The sequence below is a fragment of a genome, unplaced genomic scaffold (genome assembly GCF_019419815.1).
Source record: "Pyrus x bretschneideri cultivar Hongxiangsu unplaced genomic scaffold, Pyrus_bretschneideri_v1 Contig73, whole genome shotgun sequence".
Lineage (NCBI taxonomy): Eukaryota > Viridiplantae > Streptophyta > Magnoliopsida > Rosales > Rosaceae > Pyrus > Pyrus x bretschneideri.
The window spans coordinates 1292623-1307205 of record NW_025999813.1 but is presented as its reverse complement, the minus strand read 5'-3'; the positions used below and the strand labels follow the sequence as shown (position 1 = coordinate 1307205).

The 14583-nt window shown below is 37.4% G+C and overlaps 2 protein-coding genes across 5 annotated transcripts; both read right to left on the bottom strand.

The window, feature by feature from the left end:
- Nucleotides 1–1176: 1176 nt before the first annotated feature.
- Nucleotides 1177–8361, bottom strand: LOC103965638 (casein kinase 1-like protein 10). Of its 3 annotated transcripts, none has more exons than XM_009378708.3 (14): nucleotides 7546–8360; nucleotides 7355–7395; nucleotides 6452–6521; nucleotides 6199–6347; nucleotides 6021–6116; nucleotides 4679–4749; nucleotides 3541–3602; nucleotides 3371–3434; nucleotides 3187–3271; nucleotides 2795–2921; nucleotides 2592–2665; nucleotides 2419–2479; nucleotides 1896–2029; nucleotides 1177–1773 (listed from the first exon to the last, which is right to left on the bottom strand). In XM_009378708.3, exons 1-14 carry the CDS (start codon nucleotides 7619–7621, stop codon nucleotides 1495–1497), a joined length of 1389 nt encoding a protein of 462 aa, XP_009376983.2. In that variant the 5' UTR covers nucleotides 7622–8360; the 3' UTR covers nucleotides 1177–1494. The 3 variants fall into 3 exon arrangements, with proteins under 3 accessions (XP_009376983.2, XP_009376984.2, XP_048430566.1); XM_009378709.3 differs by having other exon boundaries at nucleotides 1896–2026; nucleotides 7546–8359; XM_048574609.1 differs by having other exon boundaries at nucleotides 3187–3434; nucleotides 7546–8361.
- A 2021-nt stretch (nucleotides 8362–10382) lies between these two features.
- Nucleotides 10383–14245, bottom strand: LOC103965637 (putative pentatricopeptide repeat-containing protein At3g23330). 2 transcript variants are annotated; one of them, XM_018651991.2, is made up of 3 exons: nucleotides 11277–14245; nucleotides 10739–10826; nucleotides 10383–10658 (listed from the first exon to the last, which is right to left on the bottom strand). In XM_018651991.2, the coding sequence occupies exon 1, from the start codon at nucleotides 13880–13882 to the stop codon at nucleotides 11537–11539; it is 2346 nt and encodes a 781-aa protein (XP_018507507.2). In that variant the 5' UTR covers nucleotides 13883–14245; the 3' UTR covers nucleotides 10383–10658; nucleotides 10739–10826; nucleotides 11277–11536. The 2 variants fall into 2 exon arrangements, with proteins under 2 accessions (XP_018507507.2, XP_048430492.1); XM_048574535.1 differs by having other exon boundaries at nucleotides 10383–10826.
- Nucleotides 14246–14583: the final 338 nt, after the last annotated feature.

Genomic DNA, 14583 nt, shown 5'->3' with positions numbered 1-14583 from the left:
TCATCGACATCGAGAATCGTATAAAGAACTTGGTGAATTCAAGCGGGACTACCCCTCAAACTCAAATTCCTGTTTCAGTTACAGGAACATAAGTATCATAACCCCTGAAAGAGAGCCCATAGTGTCACCCACTGCTCCAACTTCAACAGGCATCACTAATCTAAGAAGAGGTCCTTGCGCAACGGGCAAATCGCCAATGTTACTTCTAGGAATAGACTCCTAACCCAACATGACTTTCCTCCCCTAAACGCGACAAGGGCACAAAGAGCGGAAACCCATCACCTAAGGTTCGATGAAAATGAATCTTCTAAAAAGCAAGAGCGACGACGCCGGCTATATAAGGAAACCCTAGGGGCACGACCAGACCCCATCAGGCCAACGGTCCAGACCGCAATTCAAATCGTTCCAGATCATGCACTACTGTAACATCAATTCTTGTACACAGCCCTCTAATCCAATAACATCACGTTGAATAATATGAGAATAAGTATTCCTCCATTGTCGTTGTCTGTCGTGCATTTGCAAGGAAGATGCAACTCTGCTCTCCCTTATTTCTCTTGTATTGTCACTCTGCAAAAGCACCCTCAAATTAGAGATCTTGGCAGTAATGGGCTGGATTTCTGTACCAATCTTGTGAAGATGCAGCCAAATCTTATCAAAATATTCTTCATGCCTCCTTCCCGCTCGGTAGCCACTTTCAAGCCATGACATCCTCCAAATCATAAGCAGCATCTCTAATATTGGCAACCCAAATGCGCAACCTCAGTTGAGCTTCAAGCTATTTGCACCACCAAAAGCTGATTAATGAGATGACACAACCGGCAGAGGGAACGCCTTAACCACCAAGAAAATCCACCATTACACATATCAAGTTTAATAGTGTGCATAAGATCGAAACAATGTTTTGGTCATGACTCATGAATCCAAGCCTCCCACGCAAGTTAGAAAAATAAATTCTTCCTAAAATGCTTTTATCCATTGCTCCAAATAAACCGAATACTGCTAGGTATACCAATTCTTGCCGCATCATTTGGTACACAAGAATGTCATGGACGATTCATTCCACTGGCACCTAAACCAATTATAGCAAGATACTCGAGCAAACTCGGATACACAGATGGCACCAGATTTCAACTTAGAAAATTAAGAGAGCATAATAGCACTTGACGGCACACGTTTTAAGCAACGGTATGTTTTCAGGTAAGAAAAATGACATAAGTTCTATTACAGCTATCAGTATCTCAAATATATAGACAATTCCCTGAAGTGAGATGGTTAATCTCTTCCTTGGGTGAGTCTCCGATGCGTCATAACGGTGAGAATCCATGAAGATGGTAAAACAGAAGGGTAGTAGTGTCTAAGGAGAAACTTCATTGAGCTTTTCAACAGTGAAATGAACCCAACAATGGATACACATATACAGAGTAAGCTGTTGCAAAACCATTTTAGTGCCGAGACATCTTTGATAGATAATACAAAAGGAATCTTGAGACCTTACTTCCTCTTTCCCGTGCCGATTGAAAGGAGTTCAAAGCTCCGAAGTGTGTCATCACGGCCACCTCTTGCAGCGGATGCTCGGGTGAAAGATGTTTTGGGTTCATACCCAGGTTGAACCCTTTGGGTGGTGGACAGGCGGCCACTACTTGAGACCAGCCGGCTTGACCGACTCTCGCTGGGCTCACCAGATGAGCTTGGCCGGCTGCTTGATATGACTGGCCTCTTTGAACTACTGCCATTTCTAGATGAACTACGAGCCCTTTCTGAATCAGCTTGCTGCAAGGCACATGCAAAGAATGTGCAACTTCATTAGGCTCCATCGTAAGGAAATATAACATGCATTTAAAATCATTTGAATACAAAATCCAAGACATCAATGAAAACGTTAGAAAACTCACGACGTCTTTGGACGATGGCGCATCATCAGTCGACCTATGTCTGGAGTGATCGCCATAACCATGACCAGCACTATTCCTTCTAGAAAATGCCTCTACTGCACCTGAGAGTCTTTCTCGAAAATCTTGTGCCACTGCTAAAAGATATAAAAATACTTGAAAAGCGCTAACATATATAACAACAGTATAAAACAAATAAATAAGACCTGAAATATAAAGTTCATCCAAATTATTTGCATAAAACAAATAAAAGACCATACTTGAGAACTCAGATACAAAGACAACATATAAAAGAAGGGGTGTGATATCCACACACCCCTTTTCACTTCTCACACACCCTTCTAATTTTCGGCCGTCGGATCGGATGAATTGAAGACAATCAAAGGACAGAAATTAACAAGGGGTGTGTGAGAAGTAAAAAGGGGTGTGTGGATAGCACACCCCTAAAAGAAACTGTAAGGCATCTATAAGAATATAAGTAATTAAAAACCGATCCATTCAAGCCTTGCTCGAGAAAATAACCAACCTGTAGGTCTTTCTGTTCTTTCTGCAGATGGTCCAGGGTTTAAAACTGGTTTTGTACTTGGCTGCAAAAAAAATGGCATCCATATGAAAGCCAGAATCATTACCCAACACACATACAAAAATGAAGAATTTTTCTTCTTTACATAGAAAATCCTCAATAAATTAGGTACTGACTCGTGTTCTAGAACTGGAGCCAATTTGCGGATACTTCAATATAGTCCAATCAAATACATAGTCAAATTGATACCCTGCACCAATTACAACCAATTAGGTTTCAACAGTTTTTAAGAGCCAATTAGATTCATCATGAAGTTTAAAGAAGAATGCTTCTATGAGATATGAACTAAAATTTGGGCTTAAAACGCCTACAAGCTAACCTTCTCGAATAAAAAGGTCCCGGAAAAGCCTCTTCAAGTACGAATAATCTGGTTTATCTTCAAAGCGTAATGATCGACAATAATGGAAGTACGATGTAAATTCTGAAGGATATGATCTGCAGAGCACCTGTAGAGAAAAATATCAGTAATTCATATACATTCGTTAAACAGCATCAGAAACAGTAATTGGAAAAATAGAACAGGATCGCAGAAAATCATGACAGTGAGTCAGTGACTGCACAGTTACAACTAAATATCATAACATTTTAACAGCTATCAATCCTCTCCATTTAGTATGCTTCCTACCTTATCTATTATTCCTATTCTCCTTCGACCCAATATGGTACAATTGTTAGTTGTTATACACCACACATAAAAGCAAGTGTTGATACCTCAATTGGAGTTAGCATCTTCTTCTCACTGATCTTGTCATATTTTTGCTTTTTTGTACCTGCTTTCAAGCCCTGCCAGGGAAGGCTGAAACAGTAATCGCACCACCAAGTTAAATATGTGAAGTTCAAGAAATAAAGAAACACAAGATACTGGTGATTTAAGCTTCTCGGACAAGAATGCAACCTCCCCCTCAGAAAATACATGAGTACAAAACCAAGAGACTCTAGATCATCCCTTCTGCTTTGCTCTGCAAATAAAATTAATATTACAATTAGATATATGTAAAATATTTGTAAATCCAGAACACAAGACCTTCCTGAAGCATCAACTCCAATAACTTTAAGTTGACTAACCAACGCCAAGGTGAGTGTTAACACTAGCATAGCGGGCTGTCCCTGTCAGATTCTTGTTTTCCCTGTCAGAAATGCCACAATGTCAGCTATTTCTAGAATTGAAAACCAAAAAGTAAAGTAGAATAAAAAGGGACAATCTTTAGATTTTGATAATCTTGGAAGGTTACATAAAATTCTATCCACATCAATTTGATCAAATCAAGGAAAACACAGAAAGGATAACTTAAAAAATAAGAACATTAAATTGCCTATTGTTGAAAAACTTAAGTAAGAATTTAAGAATTGTTATATAAGTGTAAAGCCATTTTTGTGTTCAGTAAAATTATAGATGTAGTCCTTACAACTACAAGGAAATAACAATTTGGATGTAAGAACCTCATAAAAGAGTTATCCGACTATGAATTTTTTTTGTCTCTAAATAATTCAAATATTCCAGCAGAGAATACAGTCTGTAACACGAGAGCAAATATTTTAAAGGGGAAAAAAAAAAACACAATTATAACAACTTATCAATGTTATAATTGAAAAGATACTGAAACAATGACCAAGATACCCCAGGATAAAAGTACATAAAAATTGACAAACTATCTTTATAAAAACCCATCCAGTGATATTTTAGTTTTTTATTCTAAAATATTAAATAAGCAGAAAACACAGACAGATGCGTGTGCAAGCGGCATTTTCCCCTCCCCCCAACATGACGCAACCAAGATGAAGAATGTTGATTTCAGTTAAATATCAATAAAACTTCAGGAGCAAAAAATAAAATCATAACATGAAAGTCTCAATAAAAATTTAGGATCCATCAATAGTAGAACAGTTGAACACATAGGTTCACACATGGTATGACCTTTAAACCCGTCTCTAAGCATCTCTGAGTCATATCTGTGAGATGCCAGAAACTGATTCCCTTTGTTGGTTTGGTGGAAATCCAAAATGTGTTGTTCAACATTTTGAACACTAGACACAAGTGTAGTGAATAACTTTCAATATGATACCCCAACACTGCAAGGCTAGCTTTTTACAAAATACAATAAACGGGGAGGGGAAATTTGAACTTCCTCTTTAGACAAGATGTGGTAGAAAATAGGGATGCACGATAAACTAAAATACTACAAATATTTCTTGTATCTGATACCTGTATGGTATGTGCTTGTGCGTTTGAAGATCTCTATACTTTTTTGCAAGGCCATAATCAATGATATATACCTGTGGCAGAAACAAAATCCAGAAAATAAATGTTCAGTGCCTGTTCTGCAACAAAGCGAGTAGTTAATTTAGTGCTGTGCGCACTTTCATCTGAGCTTGGCAAGATGATTAATCTAGATAAAAGCAACAATAAGATACAGGTGTTTCAGTCCCTAAGTTTCAGTTCCTAAGAGCAGATACTATATGGAAAGGTCAGACAGGAATAAATACAGTATATTTGTGACTGTGTAAGTAAAGACCTAATAATCAAAAGTGGTGTCAGCAAAAAAACAAAAAAAAAAAAAAAAAACTCATCAAAGATACTTCCATGACAAATGAAAGAACAAAAGCCAGTTCTCCATCACAGTACAATAGATGGAAGGTAATAGTTCTAATTTGATGGCTGGCAACATTTAAAGATAAATTAAATTAGAGGTTTGTGACATTTATAGACTGGTTATCCTTCCAAGCACATCTATTTATACCATTTTTAGAATGGAATCTAGTGTGAAATTTGAATTCCACCACTACTTAAATGAGTTCAAGCTTTCAATTAATTTACACTAGTGCATCAGGACGTTTATGTTATTAAAATGGTACAAATCCCTGTAAATAAGCTATGACCTTATGGAAGAAAGATTTGACCACGTAACCTGTTAGGTATGTCATGCAAAATAATATGTCCACAATGTGGATACATGAAATCATAAGAACCAATTGGCATACCTGACAGACCTCATTAACTTTACTGTCCTATGGATGAGCCAGGTTTTAAAATAATATATTAACCTGTCTTCACTTGCTGCATCTTCTGCAAGCACTTGACTCATAACTAGCACTCAAAATTTACTATAGTTGCATTGACTTTTAACGAACTCAACTAAAGAAGCCATTACCAATTTATTAAAAAAAAAAAAAAAAAACAACACTTATCTGTAGAACTAGAAGAATATATTAAACAGCTTAGCTTAAGAGATTAGATCATATCATTTTTGTAGTATAATATATTCAAGGAGAATAACAGCCACAGAACTTGCAAATTTATGCATTCATACAGTAATCACCATGCGCAAACCCATGACTCTCTTACAAGGTCTACTTTCGGTTTTATTAGGTATTCAGATTTTTCCCCACAAAAGTAAGTCTCAACCATCCAAAATCTCAATGGAAGTGACAAAATAATCTTAAAGTGGAAAAAATGATTCACAATGCATATATATTCATACACAAAAATTTCAAAACATAACAAGGATGACCATTACAGACAAAAGCAGCGTAAAGTCTACAAGTACCTGATTAGCTTTGCGTCCCAGGCCCATTAAAAAGTTATCAGGCTTTATATCACGGTGAAGAAACCCCCGTGAGTGCATGTACTCAACTCTGTTTATCTACAGAAGATAATGTAGAAGCATAAGCATGGCAGCCATGTTAACAACATAAACTTACATACAAAATAATTTGATAGCTTACTAATTGATCTGCAAGCATCAAAACCGTCTTCAAAGAGAACTTCCGATTGCAATAGTTGAACAGGTCTTCAAGGCTGGGACCAAGCAGGTCAATAACCATGACATTGTATTCACCCTCAACACCGAACCATTTAAGATGGGGTACACCCGCTAAATAGATATTCAAATACAAACGTTAAGTTAGGCCTTTAAAAGTACACATTCACATGAATTCACAAAAGAAAGAAAAAAAGAAACACAGTAGAGTAACCCACTTCCTCCTTGAAGAAGCATGTATAACTTTGACTCATAATGAAGCTGGGGGTGTTTTGTCTTCACTGGTTCCTGAGAGAACAAAAATATTAAAAAAAATGTTTAGATGTAAGTACTCAGTCTTGTGCTAGGTGAAGTTTAACTACTATGAAGAACCATCAAAAGACATCTGAATCATAATAAAGGATACAAGATAACAGTAGAGCACCTACTCCAATTTTGCGTTATACTTTGAAATTCAAATACCATGGAACAATGTTGTCAAATCAATTGCTTAATGAGGCCCATTTGGTTTGTTAACCTCAACACTAATATTACACATCTCAGTAACCTAAAACAAAAAACATAAAAGCATTTAAACTTGCTCCTTCTATCTTTCCACTATTTCAACATCTGTCAGCTATGCTCACCAGCATGAATATCCATCAGTGTTATAATACTCAATCCCATGCTAAATAAACCACTCAGAAGAATTACTGTGAGGTCATTGTATAGGGTGTCTACAAGTATATGCCAATGCAGATGTTGGTAAAGAAAACTTCTAACAAAAATTTGGATACTACAATTTCTAGAACTTAAAATAGCAAAAAATGAATACGTTTTGCTCTTACATGCACATTAACTCAGAAGTAATGGCGGTGAGCAAAATGCTAATCCAAGTATATGAACATGCTAACTGTATTCAGATTATTAAAAACGCAACTAACTCCATATGATCTAACAGTGCTATACCAACTTTCTTCTAGTATATTCACAACCTCATGTCAAAGTCAAATTTAACCAATTGTTACCAAAAACTGATCGTATCATTCAATGCGTAAGAGCTCAATACCATCAACGAGAATAGTCAAACTTCCCCACAACTTTTCATTTAAAACTAAGAACAAAGCATGTCCAAGACATACCAGCTTGACAGCTACCTCCTCTCCAGTTTGTACATTAACACCTGAAACAAAGCAAAACCAAACCAACATAATTCTCAGAAACCCGAAAAACAAGGCCAGCATCTAGAATAAAGCTAAACAATCAAGCAATGCCACTAAAACAACAATTTTTTTTTTCTCCAACAATCGAAATGGTGATACAAATTGCATACCCAAATAAAGCTCTCCAAACGATCCACTACCGATCTTTCGTCCTAGCTTAAACTTCCCACCAATTACATGATCCATGATCTGAACAATCCCAATCAAATATCATACAAAAAAAAAAAAAAAAAAAAAGCCTAAAACCCCACACTCCCACTTCACCCCCCTTAACTTACAACCCCATCCAGCACTAAACTACGAACCAAATCTGCTCCAAAAGCTCATCAGCTATTGGACTCGAACTCCTCCTATTCCACTCAACACTCAATTCCTCTCATGCAATCTCAGATCCATCAAATTCCAGCTCCAATGCAACCCCCTAAAAAATCCTTATTCTATATACGAAAAATCTGAAATGAATGCTTGAACCTACAGTCCAAAATCCACAAAATTGATGTGAAATTTGAAAATCCAAAAGAAACCCACTAATCAGTGGAGCCAAAAACTGGACTTTTGGGCCTTTTTTCTTAGGAGAAGAATTGGAGCAAGAATGCGAAGAGAGGCTACTTCGGGATGATTATTTTCAATTTCTCAGACGAAATGGGAAAAAATTTCAGCCTGGAAAAAGAATGAAGTCGGAGAAGAATCTATCGCTTGCGACTATTGACGGTCAGAGAAGGAAAAAAATATGAAGTTTTGGAAGAAAGAAGGGATCTTTGGATCTGGGTTGAGGATAAGGGGTTTTGGGTTTTCTGGGACGGATATGATTTTCTCGGGAAAATTTGGACGGTGCGAGAAAGGGGGAATATTTGGGATGATAGAGAGGAGAGAAGGGAGAGGGGAAGGAAGGAAAGAGGATTGATTGATGGAAGGAATAGGAAAGAGATGGATGCGTGTGTGATATATGATATCATACTATTACATTTTCTTATGGCTACATGAACTTTGTTTTTTTAACTTTATCATTTACATTTATCTATGTAAATATTTGTTTTTTATTTATTTAATTTTGTTGGATTGTATTTGATATGTGAGAAATAAACAAAAAAGAAAATGTTAATTTGGTGAATGATTGTCCAACTACTATCTTTTAGCTCTTCCAAGCTTCAATTTCCACTTGAACAATAAGTCGCAAGTGTGTTAGAACTTGGACAAGTTCACTATTTTCCTTCAACGTAACAATCACTAAAAACATGCGTGTGTAATGCGTGTTTCTGTAATTTTTCTCACAATAAGTGATCACGCATCTTATATTTGATGACTTGTTCTCAGCATATAAACCATTACTGATTAGTTTTTCTTGGAAATAAGTTGTGATTTTATACACATTGTTATAGTGTCGTGAATTTCACTAGTTTCTTACATGTAAAAGGAACAAAAATTGGTATGTGTAACGTGTGTGTACACCCTCTTTTCTCCTAATAACAGTGAGTAGCACTTGATGACAAATTGTCAAAGCAGACACTTGTTCCAAATAAGTTTTTCTTGCGGTTATAACCGTATACATTGTTGTGTGATGTAATGTACCTAATATTTTTCTTTTTTGAATTTTGCGAGTACCGTTGTCGTCGATGCTAAAAACTTTCTTATATCGTATTTGCAGAAATAGTAGAGCATTATTTTCAATTACAAGAGCAATTTAAATCCTTGTTGAAAAAGCAGATGCAAGTGTTTTTACTTATGCTAATTTGCTGTCTTCCTAATAAGTGCTTTTTCTAATGTTAGAAAGTGCTTTTACCCGAACAATTTGTAACTGTTAGGCATACAGATCGCTCATCAAGAATTACGTGTAATTTGAATTTAGTAATCAAATTTGCCATTATTAAGTATTGGGTGTAAGATTTCAGATTTGGGAACCAATCATTCCGCATACTTACAAATTAGCCACCAACAGCAGGCAAATTGGATTTCGATAACTTCTTCAGGTCTCTTTCATGCTATAATAATATATACATATATATATTTATATATATATATATATATATATATCTATATCATAACAGGGGACAAAAATGTCTCTCTATCATTGTTTTTGTTTTTCTTTCTTAGTTATGTTCAACATTAAATATTTAATGCAGATACGAGTTTAGCCAAGTTAAATAGAATATCAAGTTCTTATTGTCGTTCAACTTCTTTTTTTTTGGGTAAAATTTTCCCGTAGTCCAACTTAGAGCAATTGCCCATGAAAGCAATATGACTTTCAAAAAAACTTGTCATTAACATGAAAGCGTATCAAGAAGCTAGTAGCCTAGTAAATTGAAATGAAGTGGTAACATTAAACAATGGAAGCAATCATTTTGTGCATGAAAGATGATTTTCATATATTATTTTTAGCTTCTCTCACTCTCTGAATTTTGACCAACGAATTTGGATAAATCAAACAAAAATCAATGGATATAATTTCAAAAGAGTACGTTAAAAGCTAAAAAAAGAGTCTACATTTATCATTTCTTGAACAAATAGTCACATATTTTGAGAAATTAACATGACAACTGATAGTTTTGGTAATCTAAGTCATTGCATAAAATCATTACAACTAGAAAGTGAAATCAATATTTACTTTGAAAGTTTCAGGTGAGTGAGTAATGTGTGTCTCACTCACTCACAGAATTGTAGTCAAGTGTGGCTTCCAGCTTCGAATCCATATTATTAGAGTATTAGTGCAGAACAGATAAATAGTTGGTGACTGATTTGACCTTAACAAATTGTTTATTTATTGGATTTGGAGACTGGAATTGTGGTTTTGTGGATCAATGGGAGATGGTGGCCTCTACCTAAAACCACAACTACTCAATATTCATAATATATCTGTACAATACAAGCAAGAAGCATCTCTCTCTCTCTCTCTCTCTCTCTCTCTCTCTCTAAATATATTTTATTTATTTATTTATTTCAAAGACAAAGACACTACTCCAATAAATTTAATTGATGAATGTATACAGTATACAGAATGAAAAACAGAAACAAAATTTTTTACTACCAAGCCCGCCTCATCGTTTGAATTTTGGTCCGGCCCCAATCCAACCAATGAGTCAGGGCCGGTATTGCCTTTTAAAATCCCAAACCCTAATCCGTAAACAAAAAAAGACGACTATTCATCCTGGAAGCAGCAACAGAGCTTGAGGATACAATTACTGCCAACCTCTACAAGTAGACTTTTCTCTGCTTTCACATGCACAAACTATAGAGAACGATACACTAAGGCCAGTGAAGAAAAATTCAATTCGATTAAGGAACATGTTCGAACGGATGAATGGATACCTGGCCTTCCCCAAGCATCTCTGATTTCTTAAGCTTCTTAACTGCAGGTACATGATCAGTTGCTTTCTTTCTCCCTGTAGACTCTAACCTGTACCAGCGGAGAAAGAAATAGGTAACACAAAGACAAAGACAAAGAAAAGGAAAAGCCAATATGTTGATTACAGATTTACAATGTAGTAAGGCATAATGCAATAATGCTACTTTTGTTATCGACGCTAACTAGAGTTAACATGATGGATGGAACTAACTCCAGTACAGGCCTCCCAGAATCTGACCATCAATTTAAAATAACTAAAAAGCAATAGAAATGAAATCCAAGAGGAACAAAGTTTAAGTTTTTTTGCATCTCTTATTTGTTTGGAGGGAGGTAGGAACAGCGTATGCAGTATCTATATATAGAACTTAATCTGCAGTCATGAACTATACTGACTGCAAGCGCTATTCATATGATCAAATACAATAATATAACAGGTCGTGGTATGTGGATGCAACCGGACAAAAATGATACACTACTTCATTATCAAAAGAAAACGTGTACCTCTCCAAAGATCATTGGCAGTTTACTTTGTCTAACACCACCACTGTAAAGAGAGATGAAGGAAACTCATACTGCTCCTTCCTCTCCTGTAAACTTCTCATTTTTTTTTTCTTGTAATGATCGTCTGTATATTGCTTTGCAGCTGCAACCTTCTGCTTGGTGGCATTTGAAGACACTTCTTCTGTGTTGGTGTTTTTTTACCCCCTTTTCCTCCTCTTTACCTAAAAATGTGCCAATGACTGTGTCTGGAAAGAGATTCCTTACCAGTAATCTCCACACGAACACTCTCCACCCTTGAAATGGTGAAACCGGCTGTTATCCCTGACAATGAACTCCCTCCCAACGATCTTTGACATAAATTTTATTGCTATGTGGCAGTCCACGCATACCCTAATGTTCTTTTTTACTCGAATTGTTGTCCCAGCAGGAGTGCTAATGATGCCAAATCCTATGGCAAGCCTTTCACTGTGGTGACACAATAAGTACTTCTTTTGCTCCTCTTCAACATCGTGGAGCACCTCATTTGTGTTGGGCGCATACCCTTCTCGTTCCATCTGCTCCAAAATGACTCCTAGAGCCTCAATTATTCGATCATAAAGTGGGTGGGATTTATCTCCCGCCACAAAAGCATGAACCTTGCTTTTAACTTCAATCCAGCTGCAGGCTGGCTTCTTTTTCAATCCCTTATCCCTCATAGTGATCCTCAATTTTGCTGCATCTTTCCACCTCTTAGCAGCCGAATATGTGTTTGACAATAGAACATAAGCACCCATGTTCCCAGGATCAACTGTAAATATTTTCTCAGCAACCTTCTCAGCTAATTCAACTTTCTTGTGAACTCTACAAGCAGCCAACAATGTTGACCATACACTTCCCGTCGGTAATATATGCATGGTAGAGATAAACTGATAAGCTTCCTCCAACCTTCCAGCTCGACCAAGAACGTCTGCAACAGCAGCATAGTGCTCTATACCGGGAGCAATCCCATATTCCCCAGTCATACTATTAAAATACTTCCAAGCTTTGTCTACCAATCCAGCATGGCTACATGCGGTCAATACAGCCATGAAAGAAACATAGTTGGGCTTTATGGCCTCTTCTTTCATCTGCTCAAAAGAGGAAATGGCATCATGTGCATGACCATGCAAAGCATATCCCATAATCATGGCTGTCCATGACACCATGTCATGTTTCTCCATTTTGTGAAAAATCCACCTTGCCATCCTAATGTTACCGCATTTGGCGTACATGTCCACCAGTGAGCTCGCTACAAACACATTATCCTTGAATCCACCCCTAGTTATGTATCCATGGAGCTGCTTTCCCAAATGTAGAGTTGTCAGGTGAGCGCAAGCTGGAATAATACTTGAAAAGGATACATGCACAGGCTTAACTTTACTCATCAACATCTCGCGAAAGAATATCAGTCCTTCATCAAACATACCGTTCTGCACACATCCTGCAATGATCGAGTTCCATGAAATGGCATCACGCTTAGGTAGCAGGTTGAACACCTGCAGGGAATCTTGCACTCGAGTGCAATTGGCATACATGTCAATTAAGCTACTCCCAATGAATACATCTGCATCAAGTCCACGTCTTATAGCATACCCATGAATCTCCTTTCCCTTGATAACATCTACATATTCTGCAAAAACTGGAAGGACACTAGACAAAGTAAAAGCATCGGGCTTCAAGTCAGCATTCCCCATATGTCTGACCATTGCCAAAGCTTCTCGATACATCCCATTCTGTGCATTCCCAGCAATGACTGTATTCCAGGAAACAATATCTCTTTTTTGCATCAAGTTAAAGACCTTTCTCACACTATCCACTTTGGCAACTCTTTTCCCTTCCTCTTGCTCGAAAGCTTTACGACACTGATCATTGAATTGCCGGTATGCGCGAAGTGGAGGGTCTACATCTACAGATGTAGTCAAACCAACAGTCCTATCAATACCATTACCCTGCATCTGCAAGTCATTAACCAGTTTATTTGATTGACTACTACACAAAGCCTCACCTTCTACCTCCAACGACCCAATTCTACAAACTTGATTTCGTTGAGGCATTCTATCAAACAACTTGGGCGCACCAAACCTCTGCCCACCAATCCCCTCCAAAGTCTCTAACTTTGCGTACATATTCATAAGTGCATTACAAGTATACAAATCACAATCCATACCGAACCGAACAACACACCCATGGACGGACTCGCCCAACCTCAAGTCCCCAAGCAATGCACATGATTTGAGCACAGAAGGGAACACATTGTGATCTGGGTATATCCCAAAACCCATCATTTCCACAAAGGAGGCCAAGGAACGGTGGCAGAGGCCGTGGGCGGCGTAGCATCGGATAACCGACTTCCAAGCGAGAGTGGGGGGAGGAGAAGGGAGGGAGTTGAAGAGGGTGAGGGAGTCGTGTAGGAGGTTCAGGGTGGAGTAAACAGAGAGGACAAAGGAGAGGTCGGGAGCCGAAGGGCCGCAGTTGGATTTGAGGATCTGGGCGTGGAGCTGTTTGGCATGGGATTGGCATTTGATGGTGCTGGGGTTCTTGAAGAGGCTCTTTAGCAGTGTTTGGATTTGGATGGAGGCGGAGCTCATTTCATGGGGTTTAGAGGTTTTTTGCGATTTGGCTTTTTTGGAAATTAGGGTTATGAGATCATTGTTGTTCGTTAATCTTCCTTACGGGGATGAGAATCTGCCCCCTGGATTTCCCGAGTCATGGGTGGAGCCGCACTGCCGGAGAGGGAGAGAGGGTGGCGGGGAGCAAGTGAGTTTTTTGTTTTCAAATTTATGTTTGCCTTGAAAAAATTGACTCACGTGCTTATAACGTGACATTTTAACAATTTTTTTTCTCCTCTCCACACCCCAATCACGTATGTTTTTATTTTTTTATTATTTTTTTGTTTGATTTATCAATTCAATCACCATAAATAAAAAAGAGGGTTGTAGGACGCTAAAAAAGATTTGTGAAAATCAATCCTCGGGTTTATACAGTTGTGCTTTTAGCGTCTTTATGGACAAAGCAACATAGCACAAGTACATTACATTTTGACATTTTGTGCTAATGATAAAACGCAACGTAGAGAAAATTTAACATATAACGTTAAATCATTGGCACAAGATGTACAATAACAATATAATCATGTCATCAAAGTCCTTTATAAAAGAGTCGTAAACAACGATGAACGTGTGATTTTCATCCTAAAACATTTGTTCAGGTTTTAGCTGGTGAGGTTTTTATTATTGTCCTTTTATTAAAGGACTAAAACGTACAAGTTTCTTGAGGGCAATGCAGAATG